The sequence below is a fragment of the Aplysia californica genome, unplaced genomic scaffold (assembly GCF_000002075.1).
Source record: "Aplysia californica isolate F4 #8 unplaced genomic scaffold, AplCal3.0 scaffold00003, whole genome shotgun sequence".
Taxonomy (NCBI): Eukaryota; Metazoa; Mollusca; class Gastropoda; order Aplysiida; family Aplysiidae; genus Aplysia; species Aplysia californica.
In genome coordinates this window covers 2,811,393-2,827,855 of record NW_004797273.1, presented here as the reverse complement: position 1 = coordinate 2,827,855, position 16,463 = coordinate 2,811,393, and the positions used below count along the sequence as shown (strand labels likewise).

At 38.3% G+C, this 16,463-nt stretch overlaps 1 protein-coding gene across 1 annotated transcript in view; it reads right to left on the bottom strand.

Moving 5' to 3' along the window:
• Positions 1 to 16,463, bottom strand: part of LOC101854539 (two pore calcium channel protein 1) — a 66,565-nt gene that overhangs the window by 20,721 nt on the left and 29,381 nt on the right. The window contains exons 3-9 of the mRNA XM_005089163.3: positions 15,044 to 15,220; positions 10,880 to 10,993; positions 5,780 to 5,910; positions 4,091 to 4,179; positions 3,522 to 3,556; positions 2,884 to 2,942; positions 927 to 1,026 (exon numbers count right to left, since the gene is read on the bottom strand). Coding sequence (XP_005089220.2) covers positions 927 to 1,026; positions 2,884 to 2,942; positions 3,522 to 3,556; positions 4,091 to 4,179; positions 5,780 to 5,910; positions 10,880 to 10,993; positions 15,044 to 15,220 — 705 coding nt within the window. The remainder of the gene's footprint in view (positions 1 to 926; positions 1,027 to 2,883; positions 2,943 to 3,521; positions 3,557 to 4,090; positions 4,180 to 5,779; positions 5,911 to 10,879; positions 10,994 to 15,043; positions 15,221 to 16,463) is intronic.

The window sequence follows — 16,463 nt, the reverse complement described above, 5'->3', positions numbered from 1 at the left end:
GCACTGGCCCCTGGTGCTGCGGGCGAGTCGTCATAATCCAATCATCACCTGTCCTTGTGGCTAAGTTGTCCCTCCAACCAATCATGTCACCTTGGCCCCTCCCACTGTTGACCAATAAGTCACAATTTTCAGCTGCTGGTGGAGGAAGCATGTGATCCTTCAAAACCCATAAGTCCCGTCCACAACTCATACATAAATCGTAAGTGAGATAAGTGGTCATTGTTTTCCTAGTCTGTAACAAAGTAACAATGGACGTCAACATGAACTTGTGACAGAAGCGCTGCTCGTTTTCGGAGTGGTGGCGACCCGTGTGTTTGTTTTAACATGGCATTTGGTCTTCCTCGTCTCACACATTCCGTTTTATTGTCACCCTAGCACAAAATCAGCAATAAAATAAGAATAACAAACAAAAAACAAACCAACAAACACAACAACAACAGCAACAAAAACAATGCAGCTACTTTCGGTTGGGACCTCAGAAGGGAATGGTTTGTTTTCTTCATCTTGATCAGTCCTGCATAAGACGGCCACCTGTCTTATACGGCCACTTTTCTCCATGACATTGGGTGGCTGTCTTACACAGGTTCGACTGTAGGTGAGGTATTGCGGTGAAATCAGGCACTCGTCAAAACAATGAAACCAAACAAACCAGCATTTTTCCGGACTTTGGGCAAATTTTTGGGGGATTTTCTTAATTTCACAGAGCACCTTTTCTGTCCTTTAGGCACGACAATGTAAATTTTCAGTTTCCAGGTAATTATTTTGGCACCAAAGCACCGAGTTTTACACAAACACACATCCACAAACACACACACACACACAAACAGACACATACACACAGGCACACATACACATTAACACACACACACACACACACACCCTACAACTCCATCCAGGAAAACTCATGCAACCTCAGGCAGACTTACCAGATTCATGAGGAAATATAGCTCGAGAGAGAGGTACACAATAAAAAACAGAGAGTAGAACTTGTTCACAGCATACGCTGGCATCATCACGTCCGGATAGCTGAGGATGAGAAAGTAGAAAATTTAAACAATTTCAATTTATTTTTGGTTTTTATGAAGAAAAACACCATTTCAAAGAGACCACTTCAGCAAAGTTTTTTAGTTTTAGTAGAGGTTTTACACGGCCCTCGCAACTGCATAAGGTCATATGAGTGCCCGAAGATTAGAGGTGTTACAAGAGAGTAACAAACAAAAAATAGAAGGAGGGGAGATAACGACGATAGATGTTTGAAAGGAAAGAAGAAGCAAACCACACAAGAGCACCCGCCAACCACCCACCTTGAGGTCTACCACATACTTCTAATGTAAGTGTAAAGCATACATGTACCCAAAATAAATACCAACAGAGCAAAAAAGTGCTTGAGATAAATGCAAAATTATTGCTCCGAAACCTATCAAACAAGCACAGATCTATAACTATATCAATTAAATAGTTTAGAAGAGCTTTCATCTACATACCGAAAACACCTTCATGTAGTGACCACAGACCTGTCACTCTATGAAACCTCAAAATCAGGATCTCAGGGAGAAAAATCGGGATTTGGTGAAAAAAATCGGGATCAACAGCAAATCACCAAGGTGACTGCCAAAGCTGACTTAGAATTTTTCCAGGGGTGTCCATAAATTACTTGGCCTATATGCCCCCTGAGTGTCTTTGTTTGTTTGCGCGCGGGCGCGCGCGCGTGTGTGTGTGTGTGTGTGTGTGTGTGTGTGTGTGTGTGTGTGTGCGTGTGTGTGTGTGTGTGCGCGGGCGTGCGAGTTATCATTATTTTTTGTAAATCCTGAAGCATCACGTCAAGCACTCTTAGTCCAAGTGTCTATACCACCCCTCCCCACCCCAACCAATAAGTCCCGAAATACATGAACTTAAGTTGACCCTGACAACAGACGGTCCCCTACACGCAGAACTCACACGGCGATGCCATGTCAGGTGACGCGAATGCTCGATTGAAACAATTTTATTAAAGGGTTCGACTAACTGTGCGTTCACACAAAACTCTCAGATGAGCGACAGTCCTTCCACTTCTAGTACTCTTGGATAACAACAGGGGCCGACCGACCAATTGTACCAACAAATCTCTTATCCGCCATAATGCGTTCAGACTAAAGCAACGACATCGGCCGTATGTTTGTCTTGTCAGCGCAGTTACATGTAGTTCTGTAAGGGTTAGAAAGACAGTCGCTCGTCCGAGTGTTTGGTGTGAACGCACAGTTACCAGACCTCGGACAAGGCTTGTTTTGAAAGTAGCAGCGGAATACGAATATTATCGATTATTTGTATGTCCCAAATTGTAACAGTTACCAGGCTATCATCGGAGAATTCTGAGTGCGGGCAAAGATCACACACAACTTGGGGCGAATCAACTACTAATTGCGGCATCGATATTTCGGGAAATAGTGCTCCGAGTCCCTACTGACAAAAAGTTCAAACGGGTGCTTCCCGCGATAAAGGAGAAGGCAGAGTACGTTTTAATTAAAATCCGACACAACAGCAGACTGGGACAAAAAATCGGGATACACGCGATCCAAATCGGGAAAATTAGGATGCTTGAGATTTGGAGCAAAAAATCGGGATATCCCGACTAAATCGGGATGAGTGGCAGGTCTGTGACCATCAGCCTTTGTTAACTATCATTCAAAGGAAAAAAAGGGGGTTCGTGTTCACAAGTAATAATTAAGAAATACTCAGATAAGATACCTTCATCTACATCACCATCATCGCTAGTGCCTTTCTCACCTTGCATCAGGATATAGGCCACAAACAATAAATGCTTTCTACTTTACCCTATCCTGGGCTAGCCTCATGAAATTATTTCACGTGTTTATCTACATATCCAAGGATAAACATCCAACTTACTTGGCTGTGGTCAGCAGCACAAATAGACTGATAAAGCTGTCTTTGATGGTGGAAAAGCTCTGTTGAAGAGAAACTTTATTTTATGAAGTACAAAAACAAGACGCGGTCTTCTGTGTTAATGCCTGAGCCAGAAGCATGAAGACACTGAGTTAAAGTAAATCAAATAAAGCTAAAAATGACAACAGAATAACTGCTCAGGGTAAGACTCCATTATATGTCACTTTGCAAAATGGCATATTATGGTGGTGTCTTACACCAAGTTGTTGATAATAGGTACACATTATTATAACAGAGACTGTAAAAAGAAATAAAAGGAGTTATCCAAAATACAGAATGTACAGACTGCCAAAGCGATATGACTACACAGTGTTTTGTCAAAGATTTTAAGACAAAAACTAGATTCAAAGAAAAATCTAACTGACAAGACAAGTTTCATTTCCAAACAAATTTACAGCTCAGTAAACAAGAATTCAATTGAGGGTTAAAAAGAAGCAAACACAACAACACAAAGGAGAAACAGCAGACAGAGATGGCATTATGTTACAAGATGAACCAGTTATGACAAATTTCGATCACATCACAGACGAAAGTAATATAAAAGAGTAAATTCGAAACAAAATACATTTATAGTAACTCACCTGAAAATCGGCTATTCCAGAAAATAAATAAAATCCTGGAAAAAAAAGAAAATGTACTGCTGTACCTGGGGTGCAATGTGGTGACATACAGTACAGGACTTGGATTCTGGAAAGTGGACTTTATATAACTTTCAAATAAATATATATTATAATATATATATAGCCAACCTTTCTATTTCATAAACTTTAGAATCTGAAAACCTCCAAAAAAAAGCCTGAACAAATTGTTATTTCTCCAAACGAGATATTTGTTCATTGGACCACTACAATAAACAGGTCATATAAGGGGTTATCACTTTGTTAGTCCCAAGTAGTTCCCCATACAAAAACATAAATTCACTCTGCCAGCTATAAAAAAAAAAGGAGTCATTCAGTAAAAAAACAACAACCTTTGATGACATTTATTCAGGATAGAGAAAGCTGGGGACTGATTGTTGGTGTCCTATACCTTGATGCTGGGTGAGAAAGACAGTGATGATGATGATGATGATGATGATGATGATGATGATGATGATGATGATGATGATGATGATGATAATTCAGTAGAAAAAAACTTTGATGACATTTACCCAAAATGGAGAAAATAAGCATGAAGAAAAGCAGCAGGAGAATCATATCCAAGATGGGCGGCATAGACTGCATGATCTGCCGAGTAATTCTGAGAATAGAAAATAAAACTGCACACATTAGTGGTGTCAAAGAGAGACCTAGTCTAAGACAGAGAACATAAAAATGTTATTAGTTTAGTATTTGTAAGAGTTTTACGACACTTGCAACACAGTGAGGTCATATAAGTGCTGGATATTAAAGGTGTTACACAACAGAGTAACGAACACAAAAAAAGGAGGAGAGATAAGGATGACAGATATTTGAATAGGAAAAAAGGAGCAAACCACATCACAGCACCAGCCCACCACCCACAGAAATGTTATATTTGATCATAAAATGTAAGACCTCTCATCACATGAAAAGGCTGTATTAATTCAGATACAAAAAAACAACTGTTTAAAACAACTCTAAAAATTAATTTATAAATGAAGTTGGGTGGATAGCAGGTGCTCTGATTTAGTTTGCTCCTTTTTTTTTCTATCAAACATCTACCATCCTTTTTATTTCTCCTTTTTTAAATAACACCTTTAATCTCTGGCACTCATAAAACCTGCTCAGTATAAAACTCAAAGCTTTTCCAACTGGTGCATGACAGATTCTTACACAAAGCATTCAAAATAATCAATAATAATTATCATTACAGAAACTTACACAAGCTCTGAAAGACAATATGGGCTTCACTTCAATAAAAATTGCAAAACCTGCACAAAAATGCTGTTTTCTTTCGTTTCATTATTTTCATGAGCATGGGATTTCACCATGATGCCTCACGAATGTTTTTAAAAGATTAAGAGCTCTGTAAGGATAGCCAGCATGGTTCAATGACCACAGAGACGAAAAAGGAATCACATCACACACATTGGAAAGACTGAGGGAAGCTGGTGTCTCTAGAGGGTCAGGGAGAGACAGCAACCTGCATGGAAAAGCCAGAAGAATATCCAACCAGCTGATAACTGGCACTATTAGCACGCAGACCCTTTCATGGATCCTGGAGAGGAGGGAGGAGCAGCTATGGCATTGTGCTGCCTGCAGTGATGCCTTTTTTCCAACCAAGTAAGCAAGTAAGTATTATTGAAACTTCATTAAAAGAGAACTGCTTTGGCAGAAAACACACAAAATAAAAACAACTTAAAACGTATTCAATGCATGTATTAGAGTTAAAAGGTGTAACAACGTGGTGGAATCAGGCGCTTGTCTATTTTTGGGTATGCAGAGTTATTTGTATCATCTTAAAGCTGGTTCAATTGTCTTGTTTTCGATGAAAAATAAACGCCATCTATCGTCAATTGATGCCGAGATATTTGTGATCGAAGGAGGTAGTAGTCATTTGGTTTCAGTGGTAAAATAAGCAAGAAATGGCCATCAATGTTGAGTGATTTCTATAGCTTGATTTATTTTTGCCTCTCATCAATGCTTTTCAGTAAAATCCACATGCAAATGTGTTTTTAAATGGAAATAAAAGGTGAGGAGCCAAAAAACAAAAATTCAGTAAAATTGTAAAACCTGCGGAAACCTGCGGAAAAATGCCGTTTTCTTTGATTTCATTATTTTGACAAGCGTCTGATTTCACCATGGTGCCTCACAAAAATGTTTTTAACAGATCAAAAGTTCTGAAAGCTTTGTGAAACAGGCCAACATTCGCTGCCTACCTGCGGACACCCTGGCAGTAATGGGTGTGGATGAGGAAGAGTGGACGTAGGGCTCGGGTAACTCTGAAGTGGTTCGCCTGCCGAACCAACACCACCACGGCCTCTGTCAGCATCAGCAGTATCATGAACGACTGTGTGAAACAGGAAATGAAAATTGAAACAATAAAATCTGATGCTCAGAATTATTTCTCACATCATAATACACTTTTTGTGCAATGAAAAGGACAAAATATTGAACATGGACTCACAACATCCACCAGGTGTTAAAATGTACTGAGCCCAAAATTTTGACCAGGCACACTAAACATAATTAAACAACAAATGGGTGCACTGCACTGCACTGAAGTAAATACCAAACTAAGTCACTCTCTATGAAAGCTAAATGCTTTGTTTCTTGGGCAGTCACGGTTTTTCTAATTAAAAAAAAATCTACCAACGGTTTCAGTGTTCGAAACTGGTGCACTACCCCAGGGTATTTCACTATATGAGCCTTCGGTACAGTAAGTGTTTTGGTCTGTGGTGTCAGTTGCGAGTGCCCAAGAAACATTTGGTTAAAATTCAAATTCTAAATGTTGAAAAACCAAGGAAAAATACATAATGTAAGTAAAATTGCTAAAAGAATGAAACAGTTTTTTCCCTCTCTCCAGCAAAAATTTTGCTTTCTGGATTTAGTATATTCTTAGTCTGACAGCTTGCCAATGAAACGCTTTTGAAAAATTCACCATAAGAAAAAGAACAATTTACTACGGTACCTATAAGTTGAGACTATTAGTCAAAACTTTAATATCAAACAATTCTGTAAAAACTACTTGTCTCTATCACTAAATACAAATCAGATAACAATAATTTAGGCATTCAATGCTACCAAAATTCTTTAGAATAAATAAATGAAAATAAACAACAAAAATCATGGGGTCATGTCTCACAACCTACTTTTGACACATGAAAAGGAGAACCTTAAATTTTTTTTCAGATGTCACCTAAATTTAAAGGGTGACCTTATTTAGGCCACATATGGCCTAAATAAGCTAAACCCCCCTCCTTTACCTTATTTAGGCCACAGGTGGCCTAAATAAGCTAAACCCCCCTCCCTTACCTTATTTAGGCCACACCTGTGGCCTAAATAAGCTAAACCCCACTCCCTTACCTTATTTAGGCCACACCTTTATACAAAGTCACAGAAATATTCCTTTTGTGCTTATTGGGGTACAGTGCAGGGTGATTTTACCTGCAAGGATAATTGGACAAAATGGGTAGAATCTTTATTGCTAATGGTCATATTTAGACAAATCCTATATCATTGTCTTTTTTTTTCTTAACTGCTCATGGTTATTAAAGAGTAAGCCAACTAGGTAGTAATTTCGGATTCCTAATACTAATATTATGGGCATTCTTAAAATTTTTAAACTTGTTTTTAGCGCTTTTCTCAACGTAAAACGGATTCCGTAAAAAAACAATGACCATATCTTTCTTTTTCAAAGTATTGTGCATATGTGAGGTGGGCTGACAAAATGAGTTACTTTTCGGATTTCAGCCCAATGGAAATTGATCCATCAACTTTATAGGTGAAGTTTGTACAGTTTGTAAGCATGTAATACTAAAAGACACAGTAGACTTGAAGAAAATGGCGTCAACTGAAAATCTATTAATCTGACCCTAGTGTCGATTTTCGCCGATATCTCCCTTCTTAGACTACGAGAAGTAACTCATTTTGTCAGCATGCCTCACATATATTTGTGTGAAACTATATATTCTATGCTTTCATGTACATGAAAAAAGCTAATAAAGGCAAGCAAAATGTTCTTCAGAGACACAGATCTAGTAGTAGGCCCACTGAATTTTTTTTATAAACCGGGAAAGATGACCTGAAGATAACAAAATTATTTTATGATCTTCACTTGCACTTGCAACTTTTTTGATAAATTATAGTCTACCTCATTGTCTTTTTTTTCCATCATTTTTCTTCACTATTCATGACAACTGGCATGTATTGTTTTCAGTTATTATCAAGAAAGTGGATAGGCGGACTACAAGGTCTATCTAGCCAAAAGGATAGGTGGACCCCGGGGTCTACCTAACAAAATGCTAGGATTTAGGATGTGAACCCCGGAGTGAGCGTAGTGAAATAAGTAGTAGATCTAGGTTTAACTAAGGATCGGTGGACCCCGGGGTCAACATAGTGAAATAAGTAGATCTCAGTTTATTTTATAGTAGGACTGGCGGAGCCCGTGGTCAACGTAGTGAAATTATAAGTAGATATAGGTTTAATTAAGGATTGGTGGACCCCGGGGTCAATGAAGTGAAATCAATAGATCTAGGTTTAATTAAGGATTGGTGGACCCTGGGGTCAATGTAGTGAAATAAGTACATGTAGATCTAGGTTTAATTTTAAGGATTGGTGGACCCTGGAGTCAACGTAGTGAAATAGGTAGGTTTAAGGTGGACCCCAGGGTCTACCTAACGAAATGCTAGTTAGGTTTTTAGAATAGGTGGAACCTGCGGGGTCACCGTAGTAAAATAAGTAGGTTTAATCTAGGTGTCCCGGGGGTCCACCAATCCTTAATTAAACCTTCTTATTCCTCTACGGCTATGGTGACTCCGGGGTCCACCAATCCTTTTAAAATTAACCCTACTTATTTCACAACGCTGACCCCGGGGTCCACCAATCTTTAAAGAAACATACTTATTTCACTACGGTGACCCCGGGGTCCACCTGTCCTAAAACCTAGTATTTCGCTAGGTAGACCCCGGGGTCCACCTTAAACCTGCTTATTTATCACTACGTTGACCCCGGGGTCCACCAATCCTTACTTAAACCAAACCTTATTTCACTACGGTGACTCCGGGGTTTACATCCTAAAACCTAGTATTTCGCTTTGCAGACCCCGGAGTCCACCTATCCTCTTCAGGACTAAACTATTATCAATTTGCAATTTTCATTGATTAGCATATTTTTAAAAAAATATTGAATCAGAGATTCGCTTTCTAAAAAGTCCACTGCTAATGCTATTCTTTTCAAAGAAAATGGCACAATTTGATTTTATGACATTTTGAAAAAAAAGAGTTTTAAAAATATCCCGAAAACAACATAAAATGATGATATAGATCTCTCTCTCTCTCTCTCTCTCTCTCTCTCTCTCTCTCTCTCTCTCTCTCTCTCTCTTTCTCTCTCTCTCTCTCTCTCTCTCTCTCTCTCTCTCTCTCTCTCTCTCTCTCTCTCTCTCTCTATATATATATATATATATATATATATATATATATATATATATATATATATATATATATATATGTGTGTGTGTGTGTGTGTGTGTGTGTGTATTTTATTATATGTATACTAAAAGACTGAGCAGAGGCTTACAATGTAAATTCTCTGCTCTACAAGTAGAGAAAATCTTAAGTTTGCGCAAAACAGATTTTAGAAAAAAAGTTGGATCTAATTATTCTAATAAAAGTAAAAGTGATTGTTATGCTGAGATTTGTTATTATTAACTCTGGAAATACAGTTACTTGCTGAATCTAAAAGTAACTAGAACTGTGCAATTCGTTTTATTTCAATTCCAAAGCCCAAAGGCATAGCAATAATAAGTTAGATCTAGATCTAGCAGTTGTAGGCTCTCTGGCTACTTCTAGCATAGGCCTGCTACTACTGATTCTAGACAGGGAATCTAGATCTTGCTATCGCCTGCACTATTTAAGTCAAATATATGGTAAAATAAAACCAAAACTGAATTTTTTGTCAGTCAGTACATCCCAATTGCCATAGCCGCACGTATTAATAGTTGAATAATGCGATACCGAAGCAACACGTTATCACAGTGTGCAGGGGAGAGCGAGGTGCTCGGTCGATTCGGTGGTTCGGCTTTTGTAGATCTATGCATTTTTTACGGAAAGCCCTATTACCTGGCCTATTACTAGATCTATTAGTGTTGTGAAAACTTCAACCTCTACAGCTCAGGCGTCAAAAGATGCTGGAAAATAATAATACGTCCTGAAGTTTCATAATTTATTTTTATACAGCATAACACAGTACACAGCCAGTAGTTTTTATTTCACCGAGTTATAAAAATGGCCTTCGTATAAAAATTGCCTTGTTTTCAGAAGCAAATTTTAATAGTTCTAGTTCTACCGAATCGATTTTCAGGCGAATTCAACCATTTTGATGATCTTTGTTTTCCTTTTAAAAAGATGTAGATCTAGGCCTGTCGGATGTGGCAGTGTGATTAACACTGAGTTGTTTAGATCTAGATCTAGACCCATCAAAACACGAGGCTTCGTGGCCGATCACAAAAGTCTACGGGGCTTATCGAGGCCGATTCGCCCTGCTGCGAGCACGTTCACTAAACTGCCTATAGATAGAATCTACTACCAAATATTCTCTACACGATCTTTGCTACTACTACTACTAGGCCTACTAGCCTACATGTACTACTACGAGACAGTAAGAGAGAGTGTCACTCAGACAAAGATAGTGTAACTTTGACTCAGCCACGTAGTGTACACACTTTTTATACCCCAAATTTAACCCGGAAGTCCATTCGGAGGATTTGACCTTTTCACTTGACCAAAGTGTGCCAAAATGGTAGCCTAGCTTTTGCCCCTCCATGAAGGAAAAATCTGGCCCTCATTCAAACCATTGGGATTGAGCAAAATTTTGCGTATTGTGCTTTGTTCTTTACAATATTCATTATGGTTATGATTTATAAGTTGTACACTGAGACAAAACCGTACTAAATGAGAAAGGTGCACCATTATGAAAGTGGAATGAACTCAGTTGCCTGAAAAGGGTAGTTTGAGCATGTGTGGCCTATATAAGCTAAACCCCCCTCCCTTACCTTATTTAGGCCACAGTCCACTGTGGCCTGAATAAGCTAAACCCCCCTCCCTTACCTTATTTAGGCCACAGTCCACTGTGGCCTAAATAAGCTAAACCCCCCTCCCTTACCTTATTTAGGCCATATGTGGCCTAAATAAGCACTCCCAAATTTAAAATACAAACTACAAGAAAAGTGTTGAAAAACTTGCAGTGATACCAAAAACAAGTTTTTATATATGAGAAGTATAAAAGCAGATTGAAAAGAAGAACAGAAAATTATAGTTTACCTTGACAACAGTACGTTTGTGTTTGATGAAGACTCTCCAGCCCAGCCACTTGGCTCTGATACCAAGGTCAAGGCTGAGTATGAGCAAGCACAACATTTCGATAGAGCCATGAATCTGTAAGAGAAACCATCAAAGACAACAAATATGTAGTGAAAGGACTGTATGTGAGAAGGAAAAAATATGACAAGACAAAGAGGTAAAGGTTCACTATCTGCTGCCCCTGGTATGAAGTTCGTTATCTGAATATCCTTTTTCTTGAGGGAGTTTGATGCTGTTGTATAGATTTATTGCCCCACTTAACATTGTAAGGTTATTTAAAAGGCGGCAACCTCCGAATTTAACATCCATCTCAGATAAGACAAATCCAAATAGGTGGATAGCCTATTAAAACTTCTCGAAAGAACCCAAGTTAAAAAAACACCCCATTTTGGGTTTGAACCAGGGCCATCTGCTTTGTTGTCCAGCCTGATATCAGTGAGTGTAATGCCCTCTGAGATACAAACAGTCTGTTTTGTGAAGCTAGCAATAAGTGTCGCGACTTGAAGGAATCAGGCGCTCGTCAATTTTTGGGCATATGGGGTTATTGGTATCATCTTGAAACCTGTTCATTTGCCTTGCTCTTAGTGAAAAATGTTACATTCATCTATGTTGAATAGAAGTCAAAATATTTGCAATTGAAGGAGGTCAGGGTCGCCTGGTTTTAGAGGTGAAATAAGAGAGAAAATAGCCACCAAATTTTGGTAATTTCCATAGCTTGGGAGTCCTTGGAAACTGAAAATTGATACTTTTTTTGGTTTAAGCAATGTTTTTAAGTAAAATCCACACAGAAATGTGTTTTTAAATGGATATAAAAGGTGCTGAACCAAAAATAGAAATTAAGAAAAAAAAATTGTCGAACAGTCAGAAAAATGCCAATTTCTTTGATTTCACTATTTTTATGAGCGCCTGATTTCACCACTATGCTTCACATATGCTAAATAAATGGCTTTATGGACTGTATTTCACTACATCAAACCTTGCTTAAACCGACCACTTAAAAAAGAAGTGCTTGAGTTCAAACCCCCCTAAACCCGCCAGACTTGCTACTTGTTTCTCCCATGGGATTTTGTCGCTGGCAAGCTTAACTATGATAAAAATAAATAAGTCATTTCAAGCTATAGCTTTGATTTCATTTCTAGCTAAAAAGGTGAGTCAGGATCCAGCATCTGCAGCAAACCATCACTTCTACCTCGTACAAAAGAATGTGAACATAAAGAGCTCGGAAAGACTAAGTACCCAGCTACAGACAATGAAAGATCTTGTCACTTTGTCAGCGTTTAAGCACTTAATTGGCTGCTAGCACTGTGTGCTACCCGGGACACTGAGAATGTTTCTGAGTGTTTTACGGTCTGCTGGGGTAAAGTAAGGTTGTTCCCGCATCCGATCCGGACATTGGGGATTGCCTTGTTAGTGAGACAACTCCCTGGGCCTTCGGCATATTGTGGTAGGGTGGCCAATTCCTTTACTTCCCCAACTCGAAGTCAGGTACCCATTACTGCTGAGTGGGCAGGAGGGGGTGAAAGAAAATCAGTGTCTGCACCAAGGCTCGAACCCGACTGTCTGCTTCGGAGATGAGCGCACTAACCACTCCACCACAGCACCCTCTGCTGGGGTAATAATACATATTGTAAAGCACATAGAGCTGTGCTGTTGAGCGGGGATATGCGCTATACAAAAGCTATTCATTATCATTATTTTTTATTAAGTGCACAGAATGTTGAACAAAAGGGCGACTATTGTTGGTAAAGAATATGAACTAGAAATGGTAAATCAACCGATGACCTCAAAAAACAACTGGAGAGAAGATATTGTGAGTAAAGGGAAAAACCTCTCACCCTACTCCGGGAAGGCGGTAGCATAAAAGTGAAAGCAAAGGCGGGGCAACGGCACCCCCTTACGACTGGAGAGTGCACTATTTATATTTCCAGAATCACTGGGGTTGAAAACTTTTGTCTTTTTTAACATCAATTCCATTTACATTAATCTTTACTTTTTCAAAAGCCTCACTACATAATTTGTCTCAGTTACTGAACAGATCTCTCAGCTTTTGTTTCATAGAACTTATGTTGTGTTTAGTTCTAGCATTCCCACTTTAATATTCATATACTTACCCAATATAAAACAAGGTAAGATAAATCTCTATTGTCCAGTTCCTGGCACACAAACACACACACACACATGCACGCAGGCATGAACACACTTACAGTACATATCATTATCATAAATGATATTTCAGTTTTTTGTTCCTAGACATATAATATTCTTTGTTTTTTTCACGAGTAAAGTAAAACTATCTCACTCTAAAGTTAAACATCACAGAATATCTGACAGGGTTCAACAAGATAAAAGCCAAAGGAATATGCAGATGTCATTCCCTTTCTCATTATGTAAGACGAGATAAGAATATCATATATAAGATACAAATTCAAATGATAATCTTGACACAGACGTAACTCCAGAAAAGTTTATTATCAGGTGAAAGATTAGGGTCAACGTTTGGAATTTGTCCTGCACAGATACAGAACATGCTTGCAACAGTTACAGCAATTTGGAGAAGTCCCTGTTAGACAGCCATATGTCAGAGCGGATAGTTCGAAACTTTGTCAACAACTTAAACCATCAAGTTAGTGAACAGCAAAAAATATGCTCATGAAAAAAGAAAAGTGCCCTACTTCTTTATCTAACTCATCAATGTGACTATCTAGAGTCTTGAGTTGTTTTTTTTTAGTTCTCTGTAAATTTAGCTAAAAAAAAGCACGTACTATGACGATGACAGTTTTCTGTTAGACTCATCACTTTTCTGTTCTGACAAAATAATCATCTTACAAAATAATAAGAAACACGCACACAGTAGGGGAAAAAGCTATCGATAAACAAGAACAAATAAAATGTTATACCTAATCGTATTTTAAAAAAATTTTATGTTAAGCTGTTCACCTAAAAAAATTAGTTCCTTAAAGGGCACATTTATATCCAGATGCAACTTAATCTCAGTGAACTAATCAGAGGTTCCTTTTGACTGCATTTCAACTGAGATGCATTGTTTTTAATTTCAACTTGCATTGTAGGTTATTTATTAAAGTGTAACAATAAAAATAATGAAGGTGAACCAGCATTCGTGTCACAACAAGGTGGAATCAGGCACTTGTAAATTTTGGGCTGGGCATGTAGTTATCTGTATAATCTTAAAGCCTCTTAATTTTCCTTGCATTTGATGAAGAAAAAAATATCCATCATCTTTAATAAAAGTCTAGATATTTGCGATTGAAGGAGGTGGGGTTCATCTGGTATCATATGTAAAATTAGCAAGAAAATGACTTCCAAAGCTGTTTGTCCTTGGAAATTGCAAATTTACATTTTTTGTCCCTTTGATCAATATTTCTCAGTAAAATCCAGGTGTGAATGTATTTTCAAATGGACATACCATATCAAGCAAAAATTCTGAACATATGCTGCCATTGTGAGTATCATTTCTCCAGTCACATAATTTTTCGATACAACCAAAGATCTCAGGACTCCTCCTTTGTGCTCCACTCTGAGCCTTGAAAGGCCTTATGATTAAATGAATTCTTCCTATACACACTTGTCCCTGTCTTTATCCCTATATTCATTTACCAATACACTGAGATACATACTGATGTCATTTTATTTTACGTGCCCTTCTGCTTGAATGCTGCATATAATTGTATGACATCATAGGCTATCAAAATGTCTTGTAAAGCACATTGAGCATTGTAAAATGTGGAAATGCAATATATAAATGCCATGTATTATCATTATAATTATTGTTGTTATTATTATTGTTATCATTGTCATTATTATCAACATTTTATCATCATTATTATTCTTATTATCAATACCATTATTATCATTATCATTATTATTATTATCGTCACTATCATTACCTTTTTTAAAATTTTGTTTTTTTAAATTTTAGCGGACGATAACCGTCCACCCGATAGAAAAGAGGGTCAGATTTCTCCGTCCCTCGGAGTGCCTCGGCTCGCTAAACCAGGAGGCACAAGGCCGGAGGAGTAGCGAACAGATACTACACTTTGATCGGAGCCAAAAGGCCGTCACTATCATTACCTAAACAAAACACAAAACTTCCCACGGCAGACTCACCCCAACAGGCATCTCCAGTGAGGCAACGGCGGGTTTTTCGCAGGCAGCCAGCAACATGACAACCACGGCAGCAAACAGATCTAAGGTGTAGAACCAGGGATTGTGGGCCACCTGGTAGGCAGGGAGGGCGTCGTGGCTCTGGGGGTGGGTGTAGAACTTGTCGTTGTTGCGACCCTCCTGAAACAAACAAACAAACAAACATACATACATACAGGAATGTGCAAGTAAAATCAAAGAAAAATTATTTTTTTACATGGGCTATTTTTTCATTACATCCCCATCTAATCAATTTAAATAATTTATGAGGCAGGCTTCATAGCTGCCAGTCAAGGCTGACCTGGGCTGAGAAGGATGCATCAAGCAGAAAGACCTACCTACTCCTAAAAAAAAATGTTCTCCACACTCGAGAATCAATCTCAGGTCTCCTGCAAGTGACAGCGAAGTGCTTAACTGTTGCACCACGAACAACGGTTAAAATAACATGTCTTAGCAAGTTTTCAGTGAAGAAAAGCACATCCACAAAACAATAGTCGTATAGTGTCAGGAACAGAACTATACACATAGAGATGGACACAGACCGAGGTAAAGAAAAGAAGTAGACCTGACCGAGGACCCCCTCCAACCACCAGCGTATCTAAGCTAAAGTGAAGGAGAAGCATATTACTATTACTGACGTACGCTGACAAGGTGTTCTTCTGAAATTTGAATTCTAATTTACTAAAAAACTAGTCACAGCTTTGCTTTGATTTTTTCAAACAAGTAGGGTTAACTGATCCGGCTTTCGATTCAGCAAATTAAAAAAATGTGGCACCAAAAATGAAAAAAAGGCATTTTGTCATGACAAATAAAATCAAGTGTCAGAGTTGGAAGTTGACTGCAAAAATAACCAACAGACAGACAAGAAAAAAAAAAAAGCAAGGAGATTTTCCAACCAGTTGATGCCTCTGTAAACGCAATAAATCATAAAGAAAGACATCATTTCCTTGCTTTTTGAGGGAACCCTCTTTATTGATTCAGGAGATCAACTGAGCTCGCACCCTTGGAAATGAGAAGGCACACGGTATCATTTTACAGACCTTCCAAAGTTGGTCTGCACTGGGACACTCAGATACTGTACTTGTATAAAAATATGTATCGCATGTTTATTTCTCATAACATGAATTGCTCCCCACTGAAAATTCTTAAAGTGTTTACATCCAGTAAGAAAGTAGATATACTGTTTCGTAAACATCTATTAAGATTGTAAACAGCAAAAGTGTTTTTTAGGTTAAACAATTTACAAGAAATCGTATGATGTTTGAAGCGGACCTTCGCAATTGCCCTTGTAAAACTTTATGGGCCCTTGAGGCCATTGATAGAAACAAATCTCCCTCTCTCTCTTTTCTCCCTGCCTCCCCCCCCTCTCTCTCTGTCTCTCCTT